This window comes from Tenrec ecaudatus, chromosome 10 (assembly GCF_050624435.1).
Source record: "Tenrec ecaudatus isolate mTenEca1 chromosome 10, mTenEca1.hap1, whole genome shotgun sequence".
In the NCBI taxonomy this organism is placed as follows: domain Eukaryota; kingdom Metazoa; phylum Chordata; class Mammalia; order Afrosoricida; family Tenrecidae; genus Tenrec; species Tenrec ecaudatus.
In genome coordinates, this window is record NC_134539.1 from 18,600,891 (window position 1) to 18,625,988 (window position 25,098).

Sequence of the window (25,098 nt, forward strand, 5' to 3'; positions counted from 1 at the left end):
GGTTGCCACTGCGACCCCATTGTTGGCTCTTCTTAATGTAATGGCTGCCTAATAATCACTCTGCATTAATTCACAGTAACTCATGTAGCTAGTCCCCTCGAGCAGATCATTTTGTTCATTTCAGCCTTTCTATTATGCTAATGAATAACTTCATGCCTAAGTATTTTTGCTCCTTTCAGAGTATGATCCTTGGCATCCTCCTCAGGAGCAAGGTTACTAGATTAAAGCATTGCAGATTTTTTTGTGGCTGTTGGCATATATTATTAAAATTTTTTCCAGAAGGTTAATCAGAAGTATGAACATGTTCATTTCAGAGCCAACTGAGCCAGCACTTGTGGACTACCATCTTTCTCAAGCTTGACGCATCAAATAGACATGGAATTGTCTATATCTTCCTTGAGAAACCAGCTCATCAAATAAATTGTGGCTCCAGCTTTATGAAGGCCACTTGAAGCTGCTTACTCATGTAGGCTGTGTTGTTAGGTGTTAGCTACCATTGTGTCCATTCCAGCTCACACACGGGTGACCACATGTGTGTACAGATAGAAAACATGAGCTGTTCACAGGGCCATGACCCTTGGGAAACAGATGAGTAGACCTTACTTCTTTAGTGCCTCTGGCTGAGATTGGTTCACATATAGGTCTTACTAGATTATGTAGACAGAAGTTAAGATAGCTGGTATTTCCACAGGGAGACCTGATCATCCACCAGTTTTTGTAAAGCAGTCAGAATGTGTTGTTTCTTAACTGTTTTTAGCTTAGTGATGCATATTGTGCATAAATCATTAAAAATTTGGTTCTGTGGAGCAACGTAGGATTTGAGCTGAAAGGTGGTCATTCGAAAAAGCCAGCGAGTCCTTTCCTCATGTGGTTCAGCCACTACTAAGCCAATATTAGACTAGCACCATGGTAGACTAGTGCTCCCTGTTCTGCTACCCAGCCTGAATAGAAAAGTGTTTTGTTTGAAAATGAACCCTCAGTTGCTCCGATGTTTTCTGGGAATACATGGTTTTGATACATCTTTTAAGCACAGGAAAAAGTTTCAAAGAAAGAAATCTGCAGAAATGTATATATTTCTGATTTATTAATTTTTAATGAAAATCATACATTTTTGAGAAGCAGCAACTCTATTATATGTCTGTCCACCCTTCCAGTTTCACACAGAGCTGCTCTTGCAATCTGATTTTTACTAACCTTGACAATGAACTTGCTCTCTATAGAATAAGCCAATGAATGTTAAATACATACAGATTCAATCCCTTTGAATCTCACATTCCCCACATCCAAATGAAGAAGTAGAGCTATCAGTGATTGCAACAATTTTAGCTATTGAATCTTTCCTTAGAAGGAAACCTCACTGGCAAGTCCAGATAAAGGGAACCTTGTTCTGATGCAGACATCAGTGAGGGAAATGTGCGGGGACTTTCTGAAGACATTAATTCTAACTCATCTCCCAGGCTCCTAGTTCATATTCAGTTGGTCATTTCGATAAGGACAAATGACAGTGTTGTTGGTGCTGTTGTTAGGGATTATCAAGCGATTCCAACTCACAGCTGCCCTAAAGAACAACAACACACTACCCAGTCCTGCACCATCATGACAATTGGTGCTTTGGGATTCCATTGCCGTCACTGTGTCAACTCAACTCCTGGAGAGTCTTCCACCTTTCATTGGCCATCTCCTTTACCAAGGATGATGTTCTTCAAGGACTGGTTCCACCTAACGTGTCTAAAGGATGCGACATGAAGTATCACCATCCTTGCTTCCATGGAGCGTTCTGGCTGAACTTCTTCCAAGACACTGTTGCTCATTCTCTGGCAGTCTGTGCTCTATTCAATATTCTTCAGTAACAGCATAATTCAAAGGCATCAATTCTCCTTCAGTCATCTGTATTAGACGCCCAGCTGTCTAACGTATGTGAAATTCTTCATGTGTTTGGGTGTTGAAAAATGCAAGGTAGAACGGTAGTAGTGGTTAGGTGCTCTTGAGTCGATTTTGACTCAGAGCAATTTGGCAGGACATTGTAAAACTGCCTGGTAGGGTTTCCTAGGTTCTAATTTTCATAGAAGCAGATTCTCCCTCAACCCGGCTGGCTCCTGTGGCTTGATTTAAGGGGGCCTTGGTCCTCAAGGTGACATCTTTGAACTTTAGCAGTTTAGAGAGGTGTTTGGCAGCCCTTGGCTACCCTTAATTACCTTGGGGTGCCTTAGAAAATGTGATCAACTGGTGACTTAGGTTATTTGCTTAATTTTAGTTTCAAGGTTCTCCTTTCACACAGACTCTTAAATGCTTCAACACAACGTTATTGAGTTGACAAATGAAGATTTTGGAAACTCACCATCTCGGATTTAGAGCTTTCCTATTATTTGTGCATACATTGTACTTCATGATAGAGTCTGGTTATGACCACAAATTAAAATACAGGGGAAAAAATAATCATCTGTTTTAGTGTAGAATGGAATATGAAAATAAAGGCATAGACTTATTCTAAAATAAAAGTTTGCTACTTGTTTTTCTTATAAACGGGTTTAACAGAACATGTGTTCTTAGCCATTACTTTCCATGCTTTTCATCTTTACCATAAAAGTTTAAAGCATTTTTTAGGTCTTTAATGAACAATTAATTTTTGTGGGTGGTCTGAAAACACAGCCTCTAGCCAGGAAATCTGGCCGAAAAATCTTGTGATTTCCTAAAGTCTTTTGCAAGCCCATGAACCTCTTTACATCTTGTTTTCTGATACACATTTAGCAATAAGGTGATAGTTCTCAAGCACCTGCCAGAGCATGGCAGGAAGGGCTCAGGGTTAAAATAATATAAACGTTTTAATTTTTTTTCAAATTCTCTAGGTACTTTTTTTTGTCCCAAGAATCCAAGTCCTCTTCACCACCCTAATAGAAAGCCACAAGACAATGGAGAGACAGATTAAAAATAAATAAAAGCAAACACCCAATGAAGTATTGCTCAGCAATGCTTGATTGTTGTTAAGGAGACTGAACAATGAAAACTGACCTGTGATGTCTAAGACATTGACTGGAAGCTTCACTGAAGGAGAAAAGACAAAGGATTTGGGGGTGATGAAAAAGTAGAATATTGGATCATCAGTTTTAGTTCTAGAAACTTGGGGTTCATGATGACTATTGTTGGGGGTCTTCATCTCCCATTGCGCTGCACGATAGTCTGGTTAATTTTTAATCGTTTTATTAGGAGCTCATACAACTCTTATCACAATCCATACATACATCAATTGTGCAAAGCACATTTGTACATTCATTGCCCTCATTATTCTCAAAACATGTGCTCTCCACCTAAACCCCTGGCATCAGCTCCTCATTTCCCCCCTCCCTTCCTGCACCCTTCTCCCCCATGAACCCTTGACAGTTTATAAATAACTATTTTGTCGTAGCTTGCCCTGTTCAACGTCTCCCTTCACCCACTTTTCTGTTGTCCATCCCCGAGGGAGGAGGTCACATGTAGATCCTTGTAATCGGTTCCCCCTTTCCAACCCACCCTTCCTCCACCCTTCCAGTATCGCCACTCACACCACTGGTCCTGAAGGGATCATCCGCCCTGGATTCCCTGTGTTTCCAGTTCCTATCTGTACCAGTGTACATCCTCTGGTCTAGCCAGGTTTTTAAGGTAAAAATGGGATCATGATAGTGGGGGGAGGAGGAAGCATTTAGGAACTAGAAGAAAGTTGTATGTTTCATCGTTGCTATATCATACCCTGACTGGCTTGTCTCCTCCCTGAGACCCTCTGTAAGGGGGTGGCCAATGGCCTACAAATGGGCTTTGGGTCTCCACTCCGCACTCCCACACTCATTCACTATGATAAGATTTTTTGTTCTGATGATGCCTGATACCTGATCCCTTCGATACCTCATGATCACACAGGCTGGTGTGCTTCCTCCATGTAGGCTTTGTTGCTTCTGAGCTAGATGGCCCCTTGTTTACCTCAGTCTGGTTAAATTTTAACCAAAAATAATATGTCCAAGACCTGACCTTGTCCTGGGTCACATTGACCTCCTGTGACCAGAGGGTACAATGCAGGTATATGGGGTGTGGTGGAGGGTCTTATACGCCCATGTACAAGGTAGCAAGGTATCAATTTGGCATCCTTCCATGAAACCATTGATAGATAAATAAATACTGCTGGTATTGGTTGAATGCAGAATTCTGAGATCACTTTATAAATTATACAAAAGCACACTGAGTTCCTACAGAGTGTCGCATAATCTGACGAGGCCTTTATGTAGTTCAACTGCTGGTATATTGTCTGTTACAATTTGAGTAGGTTACTGAAGGAGTGAAGCACAATATTTGAAAGCTGTTCAAGGGAGTGAGCCTTCCAATCACCAGTACGTGTCTTTGAACCTCGAGATGTTCCAAGCGTTGGTGAAGATGTCCCATGAACCTGAGATGACCAGTGGCATCTGAAGAAATGCGCTGCTTTGGCACGTGGGCACTGACACCTGCCTGGGTGGTTCGCTGTTACAGGGTACCAGCTGACCTCCGCTGAGTGTTACGATCTCCGCAGCAACCGCATGGTGGCCGATCAGTACTGTCACTATTACCCAGAGAACGTCAAACCCAAGCCCCAGCTTCAGGAGTGCAGCTTGGATCCTTGTCCCGCCAGGTCAGTGTCCCGCGCTAGGTCCTTTATCATAAGTAGAAATGTTCCAGCTAAGCTTTTGAAATGAAAAGTGTGAGTCGACATTAAAATGAAAAGTATGGCTGCCCAGTGTACATTCTAATCATGTATGATTCGTGTCCAGGCCCCAGCTTTGGCTACTAGCTCGGTGTCTACATATTTATTTTCCATTTGTCAAGCAGCAGCTGAAGCACTCTTCAAAGCCACTTTCCCATCTTCTTTCTTCCCGAACTGGTTATTGAACCCGCTCCTTAAAAAGGTACAGGCGAGGGACCCACTTCACAGATGTGGTAGCATCATGCTTGTCCTCAGGCCCCCTGCCTTAACTCTGTTCTGATCAATGTCTAGATCCGAACAAACTGTTTTAGGGTCAAAGATGATCCCCGTCCAGCCCGTGGGTGTTCTGCACCAATTGGGTTCGGTCAGAATCAGTTGGGAATCGTCCTGCTACATTGGAACAAGACCAGCCTTTGTTAAAGATAAGCGGGACTTCTTTTCAATCGATTTTTTTAAAGGTCTTTTTAATTCGAAGCCTTAAAAAGATACTTCTACATGTCATTGCTTGCTTCTTGGAAACTGTAATTGGCCCACAGAGCACTTGCAGGATCAAGAACCAAGCCGATGAATGAAATATTTCAGATAATAAGTAGTAATTATGGAAGCACTGAACAAAAATCATTTTCATGTGGATAGCATTTGCCTTTGCACTTACACCACTTCTTGGAGATTGTCTTTGGACACTTTGCTTACTCACCCTAGCAAGGGTAGCAAGAAACTCTCCCCTTACAGAATGATTCAGAAAGATCAAAAGATGAATCCTTGTCCCAACTTCTTGAATTTCTGAGCAATTCCTCAATGCCATTTTCTAGAGCTACTAATTATAGATATATTAATAACAAAGCTTTGAGTAGTTAAAAAAAACTTCACGAGCAGTGTGGATACCATCCTTTCTCAGCATTAGAGACAATGCACTCATAAAGTTGTTGCTTTTATGTTACTACCTTTTAAATTTTTATAGTCTTATACTCGCTCTGTCTTGCATTCACGAATTTTAAGTTTGACACGTCTTATGAAATTGCTCTTCAGATTTAACGCGTTGGAATACTATCCCTAACTCAGATGTGGACTCGTGGACAGAATAGATATTTTATAACTCTAAAATGTAGATGATGTTTAATTTAGCCTCATAGCACACCAGATTATTGGCATTCTCAATCGCATATGGGGTAAAACTGAATGACGTGCTAAAATTGTGCTGGGATTGCGTAGTTTGGAAATAACTAAGGGCTTGAAGCAGGTTGGGCCAAGGTTATTGAATCAGGCCCGATTTACAAAGCATTGTAGCCCTTGCAATTCACCCCTTCTTCAAAGGTGTTTTACTCATTCTGTACCTTATCCCTACCTAGAAGAGAAAGGCTGGTGTGTGAGGCGCACAGCTGTCTTAATTCCACGACAGGTTACCTCATCAGTAGACTTTGACGGCCTTGTACACACTCCTGTGGAAGCTTGGGTGTATTTCTAGGAGAAGTAAGGCATTCATTTTCCACAATACCATACAACTTTTCTCCCAACTAGGATGAAATCTCAGTGGACAGGGCCACGGAAGACAGTTTTGAAGTAAACACATTTTGTTCCTATTTAAGAAAATATTCGATAATCAGGGACAAAATGTTTTTCTTTGAGCCTCTGATTTTCAGTCACCATTCTCACTTGGCTTAATATGTGTGCCGAGTTCTCAGTAGCTGAAAGCAAAAGGCCATTCTACAGCCAGAGCACCAGCCGGTGCGACCTGGGCTTTGTCTGTGCCCTGGGTTATTTTAAAATTCTAATAAGGCACATGTCTAAATGTCAGGACAGGTGGCCCTTTAAAAAGAAGAAACAGAGGGAAAGGAAGAAGAAAATAGCAAGTTAGAAACCAGTGTCAGGGAGTGACTCCTTTACTAGAGAAGTAATTAGACAAAGCTGTGAAAATTAAGACTTGCCACTGGGAAAGACTTGGAGGCAAAATTGTTTAGGCAGTCTGCCATTTCCAGGGTGAAATCCTTCAGGATTGCTGGGAGACCTAGAGAGCTAATTTGCATAGCCTCTGAAACCCTGGGATTATCAGCAGGAATGCCCTGAGAAAAGTCAATGGAAGCGTCTCTAAACATAGATCGGCCCTTCCAGTCACTCACTAGTTATCAATGTGGTACTAGCTTCTGGTGACCCCATAGGAAAATCAAACTCTAAAGATACTGGTTGATCTCGAACTATCAACTTAATTTTCTACCAATGAAATTGAATGGCACAATGCCATCAAGCCGGCCCTTGTCTTCAAGATTAGAAACCCGCCCTCCCCATCTCATCCCCCAACCCCCCCGCCCCAGCCTGCCTGCTCTCCAAAAAAACATATAGCTTATTTGGACTGATACGGTCCCCTCCTTTTTTTTTTACCATTTCAAAATAAATGTATTATCTGGCACTGAGATATTTGTTCGTTCTTCCATATCAGAGGGAGATTGTAGAACTCCTACATATAATTCAAAGCAAAACCCCATGCAGGAGAGTCAAGCTTATCACCCACCAGAAGAGGAGGGCCACCGCAGACAGCAGAAAAAACAGAGAGAGCACCAATAATTAAACCTGACATCCAAGTCTTATCACTTTACCTCTGTGGACCTTGCTTTTCTCCCCCACAAAGTGGGAGTCCGGAGGTCGCGCTCTCATAGAAGTGGTTTGCGCACTGTGCCCACGGAGCCTCCTGTTCTACAGCATTGTTTCATTTCCTTTTCAATATCTTAAAGCATTTTAAATTGTATCTCACATAAAGTCATATTCAACTATATGAAATAATTGACTCATCTAAGTTAAATTGTAAAAATGTTTGTAACAGTTATGAAAAGGGTAGCACTGCCGATGTAAATGCATATTGCGTAGCCCTGAGCATTAAGTTTTTTACTTGTCCAATTAAAAGACAGTTAAGTGTGTCCCAAGATTGGGAACACCTTCTGGAAAACTGTAAAAGCGATGACCATTTGTAACTACTAATCCATAACCATGCAAACTTTCTCCATTTTCACCACACAGCGGAGAGGTCTATAAAGGAACAATAAAACTCATGAGGGATGATCTACTTAGAATCATCCACCACTTGAGGCCCAAAGGAAGCATTTGGTCAACAACAAAGTCTAGGAGGCAGGAAGGTGGAGGAAAGGAAGAGGGATGGAAATGGGAAACACAGAGACAGAGCAGGCTAAGTGATCTTCCATTGTAGAGACTGTAATCAATGACATAGAGCAAAATGCATGAATTGTTAAGTAGAACACTGATATGCTTGGTCATCTTCCATCCAATTCACAAAACAAGTTAATTTTTTTTCCCTCAATAGACTACCCACCATAAAACCAAAGACAACCAGTAAAACTAGATATAACAATTAGCTGTTGTTCCTGATAGTTAACTTTTCTATTGACCAAAATAGCATTGCTGTTCTCCTCCAGGCACTCTAATAACTAAATGTCATCCATTTAAAATAAGAAAATATAATTTTAATAGCATCAGATTTATCTATAACATGAGGCCTTTCGATAACCAAAACATCTGTAAACCACTTAATATTAGTGTCTCTATGACACCTTCCAAATGCAACTCAATGGTTGCTTCAGAAGGAGCCGTTCTTTCCGTTTCCGAGAGTAAAACACAGCTCCTAAGTAGAAGAGAATGTTCTGGGGATACTCTTCGTCAGAGTGGGGCCAGGGAGAGCCCTGTGAGCTGGCGGCATGGAGGGTCTCTGACGGAACTCGCTTGCTACCGTCTGCCCCATTGTTGACTCCCATGTTTCCTTTAGTTCCCCTGCTTTCTCATCTTTCCTTGTCTCCTTCTTGTTTCGCCTTTTTAATTTCCCCTCTCATTGTCATCTTCCCCTCTCAATGCTCATCAACGACAGCCGCTCCATCCTCCTCAAGATCATTTGTCAGGCCTCTTTTGTCTTGGCCCAAATACGAATGAAGAGACACTGATCCATGAAAGGGCTAAAATAAGTCATAAAAGTGACTCATCTTTCCCAGTACCTGTAGATAACCACCATTACTACTTTTGATGTATTTATTTCCAGTCTGATGGATAACCAGTGACAGGTGAACGTGTAAACTGCATACAGTAGCCACTGGGAATTCAATGGTCTACCTTTCTTGGTTTCTAGCCTTCTAGCGACAACATGAATGTCCTTGAGACATTTAACTTGTCATTTTGCTGGGGCAGAAAATGCAGGTCGTTGCACTACACGACGGGAGCAGAGCGGGCTCCTCAGCAGCTTCTCTGCTGGTGGCATTTATGCAGTGGTTTGTAGGCACTGATAAGATTCTCTTTTTTCTTAGACCCAAGTGGCCTCCGAAAGGAAGCCAGCATTTAGTGCTTTTGATAGAAATTGAAGATAAAATGTAGGCTGAAAAAATGGGTGACTCCAAGTATTTAAAATGTTTCTTTTTATTAAAAAGTTGTATTGGCACATAACTTATATATCACACAATTCGACGGTTTAATCGTTCAATCAAATCAAGGGGAATTGTACGATCATCACCACATTAATTTTAGAACACCCCCCCCCGCCATGGTTAAAATGCCCCTAAAATTAGTTGTGCAATCGCAATCAGATTTAGTGCTTCCTCTCCCCTCCCACCTTCAATTTCCCCCAGCAGTTTTATTGGAACATAATTGACCTATCATGCCATTGAATAGTTCAATCATTTGATCATAACAAGGGGAATTGTACAATCACTACCACATCAACCTCAGCGCATCTTCCCTCCCCCTCACCCCCTGTTTAAATTGCCTTTAAATGGAGCTGAGCATTCACACTCAGTTCTAGCACTCCCTCCCCCTCACGTCTTCGCTATTGTCTCCCAGGCCCCCTTTCCCTCCCTGTGGGCCATCCCCCTCACGCCCCACTCCCTGTATCCCCTTGGATCTGGTATGATCATTATGCATCCACTCCTCCTGTGCTTCACATCTGGAAGACCCAAGAGAAAACAATAAAAAGAAAATCGCACTAAGGGAGTAAAGATAAAAATCATATTTGTATAAAGACAAAAATTCAAATAATACGTAAGAAGGAGACCCCCATGGACATTCCAAAAGCCAGAGAAGCTGTTTCTGTTATGGAACAACTAAGAGGCACTTGCACCCGTGCAAATTTAGGTCCTGTCATTAGGGAGGTCAGCTGGCCCAGAATCCAGTTCGATCCAGCATAATCCAGACTTCCATGGTCTCCGCCTGAACGTAAGGCTATTCAGGACTCTTGCCTTTGGCTAGAGGGGATCTGCCAGCGGCTCAGTCGGACTAGACACTCTGCAGAGGGGTTTAGGGCTCCCACTGTGCTCCAGAGCCTTCTGAAATCGAGGTGTACGTAATTTTAGCTCTGCTACTTTTCTCTAAAGAATGTTTCTTATTGGAGAATCAGAGCTATGGTCTCACTAACCCCATCACAGATGGTCTAGGCAGGGTGTGTAGCTTGTGTTCTGCTGAGAGGTAGTCTCAGCTTGGGCATTTCTAGAAGCTGAGAGATATGCCCTTGAAGCCTGTCAGTTGTCTGCTGTTCCTTAATGTATTTTCTGCTTCACTCATTTAACATTCTCTCGTGAGAGCTTGCCCCGGTAGACCGGAAGCCTCTCTGTTGTCCTTGCTATGTTAGAAGCACAGTTTTCCTTATATTACAGGGATGGATATATGTGTATGTGTGTATGTATACACACACATACATGTGTTGTGTCTGCTGTTATGTACAAAGACTTGTCTCATCTTTGCTCTTAGGTAAAGGAACAACGTGTGTGTGTGTGTGTGTGTGTGTGTGTGTGTGTGTGTGTGACCAAAAAGTTTCAAAAGTGTGTGCTTGGGGTTCAGTCCCAAAAGGCAGGGTTTTAGCCCTTCTAAGAAGTGCCTAAAGTTGTCAGAGTAGCTTTAGATGCCCATGGTGCTAGATTAAAAACTGACCATTGAGTCTGACTTTACAGCCTTGACCTGAGGCATCAGACACCGGGACACTGGTGTGACCACTAGGCTGTCTGAGGGACACTGTGTACAGCATTCCTGGAGCGGAGACTCGAGACCCACCTTTGCAGCATGCCTTGGCACAGGCCTCTGTTTTTCCCGCCAAGCCAGTAATGGAGGGGGGTAAAGTTGGCAAGGCTTGGACCAGTGAAAAGAGCTCTCACTCACCACACCATCATCGTCACGGTCATTAGCAAACAAATCTGTTACAGCTAAAACTACATCCAGATTTCTCCTTCCCTCAAGGAATCCACAGCAATCACCCTAAATAAATGCCCAAACTTGTAGGCTCCAACCAGCACGCTTGCTGCGCTCAAGCGGACACCTTTTCCTTTTCGGTCCTGCTTCTTACAGTGTGCCTACCTTCCAAGGAGTGCCCCTGGCTGGGGACCAACGCAAGAACAGACCTTCGGGATGGACTCCTAATGCGATTTGAAAGAAACACTCTCACCATGGTGAGAGCCAGTGTGTGCAGGGGCATGTAAAAACCTGGATTTCACCCTACCTGCATGAGCCACGAGCCAAATGGCAAAAGAGCCCGGGGGTCAGGAGTGGTGCTTGGTGGGTAGACAGCCTGGCTGAGTTAGCTTTGTTAAGTGAATTGTTCTCTCCAAGCCTCCGTTTCCATCCGGTGGAGGAAGCGGAATACCGGTCCCTGCCTCCTAGAGGTGTCCTAAGCATAAATGGGAAGGTACATTCAAAGAGCTGACAGGGCGCGGCTAGCACCTGGTGAACGTTCAGTCGACACTAGTTACTGCAGCTCTTAGGATTGAGACCTCGTTTATGGCCGTGTTCATCATCGCTCTGAAAATCAGCTCTCCCATCAGGAAAAGGATACCAGGACTCTGGTATTGTGTACGAGGCTAGAAAGGTTGGGTCCAAATGTGCTGTTTTAGCGAACCCACCCACTGCCACTTGAATGCCCCTCGATCGGGTCTCGAAGCTGGGCATCATTACCAGAGCACATTTCCTCAGCTTTCTCCTGCAGAGCGGCTGGAGGTTTTGAACCGCCAACGTCGCAATGATGCACACTTAACTCTCTGTGAGATAGTGTTATTGATTTCCCTCTAGCAGAGGGATTGATGGCTTGGGCATCTCCAAAAGAAGAGAATCCAAATGGGAAAGGGGGCTGGCTAATTTAGGAAACAAAAGAGAATTCCATGTTTTCACAGATCGTTTTTATTTTCTTATCATATGTCAACGAAGTAGAGAAGTAATGACTTCCTTCCTTCTAACCAGCCTCATTGAACTAAACTGTTTTAAGCAACTAAAGAGTAATCAGCCAGAGCAAGGACCATAAGCATCCCATTCCAGCCTGTAACCATTGTAAGGGGCACTTAGAATGCGGAGTGAAACCTGGCCAAATTTTAGCCACCTATTCTGAGACAATCAAGTAGTAACTCAGTTATGGGGGCTTTTGTTCACCAAATCCCCCTCATTATTGATAACAATGGTCCCCTTCTTGCATTTCAAATTCTATAAAAGCCCAGTGATTTGTGCAGTTCTGCCCATTAGCGTGTGTGGTGCGCCTCTAAAAGAGGTGCTGTCATTTATCCTCTTTGTGAACCTCAGTCTGGATCGGTGTGTGCCTGTGTGACTTGGAAAGCCAAGGACTGTCTAGTCTTAACTGCCCAGGCCTGAGTTTTGCAAGCTGTAACGTGAGGGTGGCATGCCTGAGACAGAGGAGCCATGCGGATGAAAGGGACTAACCCGTGTAGCGCTCACCATCAGGTGCCCAGCATGTACCAAGTGTCAGCTGTCATTAACCTGAGACCCAAGCAGGTCAAAGGGCTTGCCCAATGCCACACCCCTGATCTCATTTGAATTTCACCATCCCTGGGAGGTTAGCAGGACAGAGATTAGCATCTATATTCCACAGAGCAAAAAACTGAAGCACACACGCAAGGTGAAGCTGACTTGTTCGAAATTAGAAAGGGCAAGAGAAGGAGCTAGTCTGTGGCTCTAAGTGCTTCCAGACCCAGAGAATCTCCTGGATCACAGAAGCGCAGGCAGCCTGCTGTCTAGAGCCAGCGTACAGATCATCCCTCCCAGGGTCCACCTTGTTCTGCACGGTGTCTTCAGCATCCCAGGAAATCTGCTTCAAACGCAGCCGTGATCCCACAGCCAGCACAGAGCTGGCAGCTAGATCAGTGCAGTTAGGGGCCAGGGTAAAGCTTTAATGGAACTAGAATGCTGACTTTGAATGCCTCCAAACCAGGTCCAGGTCACTTAGAACAGCACAGAAAGAGGTAAAACCAACGAACAAAAGCCCCGGGAGACGTAAAGCACTTTCAAGTTTGTGGGAACTTTAGCCCCAGTTATCTCAATAACCCCCTGCCATGGAGTGCCCTCTGACCCACAGTGGCCCTATTAGGCAGAAGAGAACTTCTTGGGGGTTCTGAGTCTATATATCCTTATGAGAACAGACAGCCTCACCTTTTCCCCAAGGAGCAACTGGTGGCCTTGAAACCACTGCCCTTGTAGCAGGCTAAGTATGCCCAACTCTTAGCCTACTGTGCTGCCAGGCTTCCAGCTGATTGAAAGCAGTTTAGAAATCGAATTCATTTGTATCTGGTTAGTCACAAGAATGGAGATGTGAGCAGCATTGAATTTTTGGAGCCTGTGAGCCAAACCTCTCCACTGGCAATGATTGCAGCAGAACAAGACCTTGTATCTTCAAGTCTTTTTAGATCCTGGACCACGAACCAAGATGCTCTTGGGCTGGTTTGAGGGTTGCCCAGGTAAATGAATGTTACCTGCCAGCTATTCTGGTTGAACATAAATCACTGTGATGTTTATGGAAGATTTCTGAATTTGCTAAATCCCCACTTCTCTAAATGGAACTTGCTACCTGCTTTCCATTCATGCAGCAGGTTGGAGAGTGGGCGGGGTTTTCAGAATCATCTCATTTGAGTGGTTTCCAAGCTGTGTTCCTTAGAGCACTCTGTCTAAGGACAAAAGGGGGACAGGTCTCCCAGAGTCTGAGAGATGGGTTTCCAGGAACGCACCCTCCCTTCCTCTTAGAACTCATGATCTCATTCCATACTCAGGCTTGGCAGGAGACCAACGCAGAGGTTCAGGGCTGACAAACTCAGGGTCACAGGGAAAGAAAGAGTCAGGGAGGAGAACTGGCCTTCCATCTGCCACCTCCTGGGTTCCCTCTCGTCCTTCCCCCCGCCTCTCTGCGCCTATAACACATGGAAGAACTGAGCACTGGTGTGCCTTCCAACTTTGGATCACCTCTCTCTGCCCATTTGCAAAGGTTGCTTCGGGAATTGCCGATCTTTGGCCCTGAAATTGTCCGGAGAAGAGGAAGTGCCGTGCCCGGGCCAGCACTCCTTCTACCACCACAATGCTGTTTGTGGTTTATTGAGGGGTCAGCTTGTGCCCGGTCTGTGCGTGGTACCCATGGGAAAGATAAGCTTCACGATGCTAGAGTGGGCCCTCCACACTAGCCACGGGGGTCCTTTAGTTACAAAGCAGCCCACCATCTGAAAGACTCTTGGGGCAGAAAGAGAAGATTGACAATAAAAGCTCTCCCTGTGTGTGAAAGATTGTCGATAAAAGAGATCCAGAGTCAAGCCAAGCAGACCAGATGCACAGTTACCGTTCCAGAACACCAACTCCCAGCCATCGAGCCGAAGCCGATTCATGGACCTTATAGGACAGGATAGAACTGCAAATTCCAAGACTGTGAGTTTCCAAGGCTGTAACTCTTGACAGGGGAAGATAGAGCTGTCTTTCTCCCCAGGCGTAGCTGGTAGTTTTGAATTGCTGATCTTCTGAGTTGCAGCCCAACTCGAAACCACTGTGCCATCCGGGCTCGTATTCGACTGCACTTTCCCTGCCTTGTTCTTCCCCATTGCCCTTGCCTGCCATGCCTCCCTTCCTAGACTGCCAAACCACTCCCCAGAACAGATGCCATTTCCCAGACAGCCAAGCTGGGCAAGAGGATGGGGCGGGGCTTCAGGGTGTACACAGTGAGGAGCAATTTGCTTGGAGCGTCCTTCCTTCCTCTTCCTAGCTTAGAACCTGGGGTTTGTAGAACAAGATTTGTTTAACGTGTGGGTCTGGCTTTCCTTCCCATTTGGACACCAATAACCTGATTTCATTCGATGACTTTTGACTAGTTGGCTCTGGGCAAGGCACTGAGCTAAGAGACACAGTGAAGAGCTGAGAGGGCCATTGCCCCATGGTGATGAGCTAAAGAAACGTGGACACAGGAGCTGTTCCGGAGTTAAAAGTGATGACAGGAAGTGCCATGGGAGTTTGGGAGAATTTCTGGCTAGATGAGGTGAGAGAGAAGAAAGAGGGTAAGAACTCAGAGAAGCCAGAGCGCTGGTGATGAGCAGGCCAACCACTGGGCTACTAAGCTCGGGCGGGGGGTGTGTGGGGGTAGGGTGGGGTGCTTGTAGTCTACCCGTGGGTCCGTGGGAGACAGATGATGCCGTCTGCTCCTGTAGAGATTTATAATCTCAGAGCTCCTTTGGAGCAGTGTAACTTTGTCCTACAGAGTCACTGGGAGTCACAGTCAGCTCGATGGTTTGACTTGGTTTAACAGAGGCAGCACTTGCCTTGAACTTTACAGGGGCATCATGTAAGGGCATCACCTGAAGCCTTTGACTTGGGAAGCGAAGGAGGAGGTGTGATTAGGACAGCAATGGGTAGACAGCATGGGAGCGGGAGTGGCTGTGCATAGTTCTAGAATGGTCAGAAGAGGTTGGCAACTATGGGTGGGACTGGGGCTTGTTTTTAAAGGGAGTGCTATGTCCTTTGTAACTTGCCACATATGCAAGGCCCTGTGCAAGCTTCCACGAGCACATACATGCACATACAAATCGGGGCAGACATGTGGGAAGAGTTTCCTAAAAGTCTCTACATGGCATCTTCCTTCATCATGCCCCAAGATGCACAGTTTGTCTAAGGGGGGAAAACACTCAAACCTCTTCAAGGTAAGCGATAGGACATTAGATTTAGATGCAATTTCCAGCCCCTCTGTGACAGTGTATTGAAAGACCAGGACCATGCCGTGAGCCCCAAGAGAGAGGACCGGGCCCGTGCACACAAGTGTGCTTCAGTGGGACTGGACAGAGCACCATTGTTTGGATATCCTTCTGTTTTTACAGGTGTCATGGAGTCGCTTTGTGAGTCTTCACCATGACCCAGGCCATAGAAAGACAAATATACCTGTAGCTTTGCTTAATCCAGGTTTCAAGCTCCTTGTTCAAACAAAAACCTCATTTCTAAACCATTCCGAAGCAAAGTCCAACATCTCGAATTCTCTATCGCCGCCCCCACCCCCCTTGCTATTTTCCTCCCTCCCTTCTAGTGCGTCTCCCTCAGAGTGTCTGTCTCCACTCCAAATATCATCAGCTGGTCAAGCAATTGACGGGGCTCTGCACGTTTTCAGGAGAGAGGTCATTGATGTATATGTCTGTGTTTGAACACTGATGAAAACCCCTAGTGAAGATACGGTGGTCAGAGAGGCTAGAACTTCAGCTTCCGTTGCATTTCTTCCCTAACTAACTACTCTGGGGAATCCTGGTGTAATGCCCAGAATCGTTCTGAGAGTTTTGGAAGGTTGGCATTCTTTTAAAAGATAGTTCTTAAATTCTGTTAATTAGTAGATGTCAGAGTTATTGCGAAGATGGCAGAGGATACCAACAAAAAGCTAGATCAGTCACTCAGATTCAACCTCTTATCCGCAGAAGAAGGCAGGCGAGAACAGAATGCGCTCTTAATTCCAAAAACAGGGAGACCCATTTATTGTGAAATTCAGTTTATTCTTGTGAGGGGCTGCAGGATTTTGAGCATACCCAAAGCGGCCCGTTTTGTGAATGCTGTCACTTAGGGTCATAAACACACAACAGGAAAATTTAGTCATACCATTAAATGATTTTTTAAAAAATGGAATCAGGTCAACTAAGTAAGCCAATGTCCCTGTCCACTGTCTCCCCCACCCCCAGAAATAGAAATCTAGCTTTGAAGCTTGGTTTCCATTTTCTTTCACTCAAAGTGAATTCTATCATCATGAATTTATTGTGACCTTTCAGTAATGTTTGCAACAGCTTCCCAGCCCTCTAGCCCCCATCCTCCCTCTGACTGTCCAGGCATCAGCTCCAGCCCTGCTATTTATGGTTTTAATCCACAAAAACCTATCCAGCTCACTCGTGGTCTTTGGCTTTCCATCCCCAAACCGTACACCTGGATTCTCCACACCCAAGCTCACTGCCATCGAGTCTATACAGACTCATCGTGACGCTATAGGAGAGAGTAGAACTGCCCTGGAGGGTGACTGACACTGTCACTCTCTACAGTAGAGAAAGCTCCGCCTTTCTCCTGAAGAGCAGCTGGTGGTTCCGAACTGCGAACCTTGCAGATCGCAACCTCATGTGTCACCAGTACATCGCCAGGACAGACTACAGGGGGCTGCACCAAGTTGAGGGAAGAATGGAAGTAAAAGATCATGGAATGTTTCGTAGAACTTTCTCAAGTCCCCTCCTATGTCCTTGACGAGAGGATAGGGCTAAACCCCATGGACTTATTTATTTAAATTTAAACATAATACATTTATATGAAACATGAGCATTAATGCGAATAAGGAAACATCTACCCATCCATGCCAGCGATACGGAAAGGAGCATGGAGTCCCTCACTGTCTCAGCAAGAGGCTTCCTGCTATGTGACAGTTGATCAATGCGCATCTTCAGCTTCTGCCATGGCCCCCCTTCTGGGCAACCTCTGGGTACCAGCGGTGTCTTAAGCTCACAAAGATTCTGTCCGTCTCTTGAGTGGATGTCCTGCGGTACAACTCATTTTTTCAGAGATCAGGTGTCATACATTTCCGCCAAGCCAGTGGACTAGGTCTTAGGAACAAGCCAATCTTGCCGATTAACGGCCCCGAGGGACTGCCACGCAGCCTGTAGTGTCATCCCTGGAGTCTCTTAGCTTCCTCTGTCCGTCTACAAACCTCACGGGGCTTCTCAGGACACTCGATATGCTCACCACCACGACAGTCACAACTACCTTCATCGCCGCATAACATAAGCCACCAATTTTTTTCCAGTGTGCCTTTAGGATCTTATTTGACTGTGCTGCCATTGTTTGGAGTAGGTAGCTTGCTTTTTCTGATATTGCCTGCCATGTTCACGAGTTCTCCCCTCCCCTCCTGAGCCCCCCAGGTGGCTGCTTTCCAGGTATTAGTAAAGCCTCTAGATGTGCCAAGAGAAGAAGGCTGTTGGCTAATGTGCCTTAGGGCGCCTTGTCAATTTCAAGGCCGGGGTGGTGCTTACACAGCACTCTTTCATCACAAGTGAGGCAGTAACAGCGATTGCTTGTGGAGCATCTGGAAGTAACATTAATAATGGTGATAATAATAATGACCTCATAGGATGTATAATTTGGGGGATTAAAGAACATTTACAAGCTTATTGTGTCATATTTAATGATGAGGTGCCAAGTTTTCTTGCCACCAGCCTTTCCAGTGGTATTTCCTGCTTGGATCAGAGGCCTAATTATCCTCAATGGTGCCCTTTCCAAGAACTTGCCCCACTCCCAAAGCAGATGCCAGCACAAAGATACTCAACTGTGCGAGGCTTGGATTTCAGAGACAAATTGATGAATGTTGTTTTGCATTTGTATAAAGTGATGTGTATGATGTAATCATTTAGTGTTTATTGTGTGTACCTTCTACTCAGAGGGTTGGCATTATTGTTCCTAACAGTGACGGATACAAGCAGATCATGCCTTATGACCTCTACCATCCCCTTCCTCGGTACGTAACTCCATCACCCTGATGCTAGAATCAGTAAAGACCTTTGCTGCTGCTGCTGCTGCTGCTGCTGCTGCTGCTGCTGCTGCTGCTGCCGCCGCTACTGCCACTGCCGCTGCTACCGCTGCTGCTGCTGCTTTGTGTTTTCTGTTATTATTTTGTTTGGTGTTTTGTTTTGTCCTGTTTTTGTTGGTCTGTTGTTAATGTTTCCCTGTGGGGTATTCAAACTACATATGATGGTTGACGGTATAGATTTGCAGCTCATCCTGAGCTCTGCTTTGGAATGATTGGTCAACTCAGATTGCAAACTTGTCCTTCCAGAACCATTGCAAGATAAGCTCATGTTACCCTGGAGTGGATGCAGTAATTCACTGTGCTTAGAGGCGCTGTTTGGGTTGATGTTTTGTCTTTCTTTCCCTCCCTTTGTCCTTGTCGGTTGACCTCTGCAAGAGGACACTGCTCACCATAGCGCTGTGCTAATCGTTGACCACACTCTGCCTCCACGGCGGTCACGATGCTCAGTAACGTGGGCCTCGGGCGCAGGGCCGCTCTGCATGTGGACTGCCGCATTCTCTCCTTATTCCGCTGACATTCTAATGAGACACACAGCCAATCCCGCCTCCCCCTCCATAGGCTTACTGTGCCTGACACTTTATTTTTACCTTAGATTCCTCGTGTTGTAATTTTTTAAGTATGATATTGTTAAAAGCCAGAACAACAACAAAAAATGAAAGTACTTCAGGAATGTTGAAATAACTTGTTCTCTTTATTAATGTGGTCATAAGAAAAGAGGGCAATGGGCTAATTAACATTCATCTAAGCAGCCATGTGGGAAGCTGCTCCGCTGGGAGCAGCAATTAGAACTGGACGTGAGAGGAGGGATGGTGTATTGAGGGGACTGCACTGGATGAGTTGACTCAAAATGAGGACAAATGTTTGACTATAAAACTGGTGGTCTGCTCTGCCAGCCTTCCCCCACGTACACCAAAAATTGTTGCAAGAGAGAAAATAGAATTTGGATTGAGAAGCTTCTGCGGTAAGAGAGTTTTGCTCTCTTCAGCTGCAACTTAGAACCAAGAGTCTGAGTCAGACCATGAATATTTGGAATAATCCACAATGCTTTGCTGACCCCAAAGATAAACTAATCGCAGAGGTCACTGAGGAACCGCAAGATGAAACAAAGCTTGAATGGAAGTCTCCAAGTCCCTCATGAATTAGACTTGGAATAGAGACCTCCTGAGGTCTAGTCCAGCTCCCCAATGAGACGTCCTTCTCCCGCTCCTAACCCAGCAGTTGCTCACACACTCCGCGTATACACCAGGCGGTTTCAAACTGCTCATGGAAAGTTGGAGTGCCAGGTCAAGGGACTTTTCCCACAAACTTTTGGAAGCCCTCTAGTATACATACACCAATATGCATGTGTGTCATTGACATGTATTAGGTGCTCGGTCCTATATAACCACACAGGTGTCCCCATTTGCATACATTTACATATATCCATAGGTCATCGATGCACATCACTGAGTGTTGTCATCCAGCATATAGGTGATGCTTCCAGTGATGGCCAGGGAGTCCACTCGTCATCATTCTAACGGTGCTGTGCACAGACAGGGGATTCAGCTAAGTCCTTCCCCTAAGTGAGCGCCTCGCTTGTCAGCTCCTTTCCACTCTGCTATGTCTATTTTGATAACGGCGCTACAGAGCTTGAGGATGTGCTTGATGTATCATTAGCTTGGTTTGATTCAGAAGCAAACTGACATATTAAACTTCTTCTGGAAAAGTAAAACAAAAGGAACGGACCGATCCAAAGACTGAAGCACGAGGTCATTTGACTGCAACCTCTGTAACAATGAAGCGGATGCCCTAGGACTCCTGTAGAAGCCCTGGGCACCATGGGGACCACTCCGCTGTGCGCATCCTCTGGTGCGCAGTTCCATCTCATCAGCTGGTGCAGAGGAGAAAGACGCGGTCATCGCGATGGCAGCCTTGGAAACCCTGTGGCATAGTTCTACCCTCGCCCTGTCGGGTCTCTAAGAGTAGGAATCTGACTCGGGGATGGTGAGTTAGGCTACACGTCTCTGTTAGTGATAGCCACATGTTTCTAAGTAGAGGCAGATTAGGTGTCAGGGGAGAGCAGCCAGAAGTGTTTGCTTCCTGTGATGACCGTTCCTGCGCATCTCTCATATCTCTGATCCCTCTCGTTGATATGCTCCTGCCTCCTGCCTGTCTTAGGTTCAACTTGATTTTTTATCTATTGAGATTGCCGCACAATGCCCAAAGCCAATATTCTCTATGGTAGAATGGACTGTATATGGTATAATAGAATGCATATGGTCTAAAGGAATGTATTTCTTTGGTGTGTGTGCATCATTCCCCTACGTTCGCATCCAGCGTGTTCAGGTATCACACTGGGAAAGGCAATTAACAACGGCACAGACTGTGTTTCTCACCCTCTGCACATCCATTACGGAGAGTGTTTTAAAGTTAGGCCTCCTGTTTTACTGAATGGAGACTCTTTCTACAAATAAGTTTTCCTTGTAGACAAAGAGCTGGGGCTCTAAAATGGATCTCTACCCCCAGCCACCCTCATGAAGGCAGAAAGCTGTGTTTATTCAAATGGGCTTAAGACCCCAGTGTCGATGGGAGACACAGTGAGTTTCCTCGTTACTCACGCCTGCTTTCAGTCTTTGTTAAAGCCCATCTGGAAGCACCCTGTCAGAGCATCATCGGGTAGACTCTCTTAATTCATAAGTCACACAATACATAATTTTCTACATTCTTCTGAACTTGGAAGACATCTTAAACTCAAACTTAAGTCAACACTCGATGTGTTTTAAGGGAGAAGCCACAGGATAGGCCCTGAGTCAAGACCAATGCTCAACGTAGCTGACAGTGTCAAACATGAGTCAGGAATCATGGCTGTTGGCTGTTCAGCACCCCATGGGCAAATGGCCAGCCAGTTCCGTTGAAAGAAACATATTTATGGAATATAATGTCATTCTTTGTTCAAGCAGTAGGCTTTTTTGGTAAGAGCAGTTTTTTTAAGTCTACCAAAAAGCCACACAGAACAGAGAGAGAGTTCTCATATATCTTCTCTCCACTATTTGGACTACATCTGGTTAAAAAATCAGAGACTTAGTAGTTGGGGATAGGGACTTAAACGAACAGTTGTTGTTGTTTTTCTTTCTACCATTCAGAGGAATTTCTGGGTGTGGGGAAGCCAAAGGCATTACAATGTGCAGTATATGATCTTGTATCTGTCCAGGACAAGGGCTTGGGTGTGCATTTTTTTGAATCCCAAGCACTTGCCAGGTCATCAGGTTAAGAGCGCCTGAGTCCTCTTTTCCAACTATTGTCATACCTTAAAGTATACCTTAAACTATTGTCATACCTAAACCATTTGATTTGTTATTAAAAGCCCCACATGAAACAGTTAGTACACAGGATTCGCATGATCTTTTTTTTTTTTTAAGATACAGAGCTATAATTGTATCCGGGAGCTGTGCCATCAGTTCCGAGATCATTTTAGCGTCATTTGACCCTCTCTGATCACTGAGAAGGGTCAAGAAGAGTGCCAGTCACTCCCTGTTAAGCTTTCCTGTGGGTCAGGTCCACGTGTCAAGACAGAAACGAGCTGCTCTCTGTCAGAGGGCTCGGGTTTAGGGATATTCGAGCATCAACCAGAATCTGTAATCTTCTGACACCCTCCTAATATTCTAAAAGGTCCTATGAACATTCAGAGCATTTTCCTACTTTGCTACCAGATCAAATGCAATTTGAAGATGGACTGACTGACTCAGTCATCTGTAGCCTGAATCCAGCCAGTGTCTCCTCCAGAGGGAAGCCCTGCACATGCTCGGTCAGAAGAGGAACCCTGGGTTTCCCCTTTGGGAAAAGACATCCTCCATGTAATTGCTTCGTTCCCTTAAAACGGACCAGAAAGTCTCCCAAGAACGAGTCAGAGGAACTTCGTTTCTCCATAGTAACATGTTTTTCTGTGTCTCCTGGAGGAAATCTGCATAGGAAAAATGTTGTATTTGGAAGCAGGTTGAAGCTATTGGCCGTAGAGATAACAGCTGGTGTCTAGATTTGAACAGGATGAAGCAAAATCTATCACTGGGAAGCCCGCATTATTCAACCTTCTGCAGAAGAGAATCTTAGCTCAGCCGCGTATGAGGTTCCACTTAGAAAATAAATAATGTCCCCATGCTGTGTCTATGCAGCAAAGTAGAGCTGCCACATCGGATTTCCAAGGCTGTCGTCTTCCCTCTGCCACATCTTCCCTCCCCTGCAGAGCAGCCGGTGGGTTCGAACTGCTGACCTTTCCATTAGCACCTTACTGTCTAACCACTGCACCATCCGGGGCACCTTTCAAGTACTCTTTTGTTTCTCCCTCATTAAAATGATAGCTGTCATGGGTCTAAGAGAAATCGTAAACCCTCATCAGTAAGCAGAGAATTCGATATGGGAGAAAACTCAGCACTCTGGTCCCCACAGTTTTTGTTGTTGTTGTTAGAAATTAATTACATATTCCATTAAACAGAGAAATAAGGAGATGAGGAGAGGAATTGGGGCTAAAATATCCCTCTACCCTTGGTCCCAGCTGATTCAGAACTGTGGAAATCTCTGAAAAGTCCACAAAATTATCTTAAATGTCATTGACTATAGACTTACTTAGTTCAACCTTTAACATCAGGTACCATCAACCTTCCAGCGGAAACCAAACTTTCACACTTTCAGGAGTTCCTTCCTGGGGAGACTTTTAATGTTCCTCATCAACTAGAGATAAATCGATAATGCCTGTGCTAGCGAACACTTCTGTTCCACAGATAATACATGAACCTCAGGATCATGCTGAATCCATGTGGTCCCAAAATTGATGGCTACAAGAGCGGGGAGAAAAAATGTCATATTTACTTGATCTGTTGTTAGTTTCTCCTGTAAGAAATAGTCAAAACTTCAATAACAAAGCACTACATTGAAATTTAAAAGTACCAGCTCAGGCATGCCATAGAAACTTGATGAGATTAAGCGTATTGTTGTTGTTGTTTTGTTTTCTGAAACTATAGGAAGTAGGACTCAATAGTCCTCTTTTGAGGAGGTCACAGATAACACAGATACTCTGTAGACCACTGTCCAGAAAGTGCTTTCTGACATTGGTGTCGAACTCCACAATTTAGAGAGAGCCACACACCTCCCAGACATGAGTGGAGAACGTCACCACTGACAGAGCACTCTTGCGAGTGTTGGCTTCTCCCCTCCTTCCTGCTCATCGGATTCCAGGGAGTAGATGACTTCTGGTTCTCCCAGTAAACTATCCAGGGGATGGGGGTGACCTGAAGGGACTGAGGAGGAGATTGGGCAATGCGCATATCTGCCCTGATGATGCCCCTTGCTTCTGTAGGTGGGAGGCCACCCCGTGGACGGCGTGCTCCTCCTCGTGTGGGGGAGGCATCCAGAGCCGGGCCGTGTCCTGTGTGGAGGAGGACATCCAGGGGCATGTCACTTCAGTGGAAGAGTGGAAATGCATGTACACCCCTAAGATGCCCATCGTGCAGCCCTGCAACATTTTTGACTGCCCTAAATGGCTGGCACAAGAGTGGTCTCCGGTAACTGTGCCGTCTTTCTTTGGTAGTTAGGAGAGGGAGTTCACTCACCCCACCCTCCTGGGCATCACAGCCCTGCCTGGCGCCCTGCACAGCCCCCCACCTCACCTCATGAGGTGTCCGCGAGCCTGCCCGCTTAACTCCTAGAATAGAAGGAGTCTCGCCAATCTAACAGGGGTGAAAAAGCAAATGATAGGTTTTTAAAACATGGTTTTGAAAAATTCTTTTGTCAAGTTGCTTCTAGAAGCCTCTATCACTCTCCAGAAAATGTTCCCTCAAATAGCAATGGGGGGGGGGCGGTTCTGAAAGCTGCCAAGAGTCATCAAGACCAGCCATTTGGTCCTGTCAACGTGGTGGTGGTGCCAGAGCTCAGAGACCAATCGTTTGGTGTCACTTTGCTTCTTCTACTCCACACCCAAAACGGGTCTGGAGACCAGGAAACGTTGTTGTCCATCGAACAAAATGGAATGAAACGAAAAGAGCACTATAATTGAAATGAGGGCGACGTCTTCCTGAAACGGACAAAGACTCTAGAAATTAGAGCAGCCGCTGCAGTTACCTCCAAAATGTGATTCTGCCTTTCCTGACTGCTAACGCACGAAGAAAATGGCCACAGAAGCAGAAGAGTGACAGAATAAGTCACTGGGCTCATGGCTACCCGGGTGACAAAATAGTCTTCCCAGAGCCATGTGGCTTGGAGGCAGCCATGACAGTTCTACATGGTTTAGGTTCTAGCTACGTCTGATGGTAGGATCGGTTCTTCTAAATACAGTTTTGTTTTCTTAATTCTTTTCATTATAATCAATGGAGCCCTCGTGGTGTAGTGGTTACATGTTGGGCTGCAAACCACAAGGTCAGCAGTTCAAAATCACCAGCTGCTCCTCAGGAGAAAGATGAGGCTGTCTACTCCCGTAAAGAGTTACAGTCTCAGAGGTCCACAGGGGGCAGTTCTACCCTGCCCGATAGGGTCGCGATGATTCGGAATGGACTCAATCGCAGTGCATTTGCAGTTTGTTTTTAATATATATAATCAGAGTCAAGAAAATTTT

The 25,098-nt window shown here is 45.2% G+C and overlaps 1 protein-coding gene across 2 annotated transcripts in view; it reads left to right on the forward strand.

Moving 5' to 3' along the window:
• ADAMTSL1 (ADAMTS like 1) overlaps window positions 1-25,098 on the forward strand; it is a 394,101-nt gene that overhangs the window by 175,520 nt on the left and 193,483 nt on the right. For both annotated transcript variants that reach the window (XM_075559969.1, XM_075559968.1), the window contains exons 9-11: window positions 4,495-4,633; window positions 18,396-18,446; window positions 23,848-24,052. In XM_075559969.1, coding sequence (XP_075416084.1) covers window positions 4,495-4,633; window positions 18,396-18,446; window positions 23,848-24,052 — 395 coding nt within the window. The remainder of the gene's footprint in view (window positions 1-4,494; window positions 4,634-18,395; window positions 18,447-23,847; window positions 24,053-25,098) is intronic.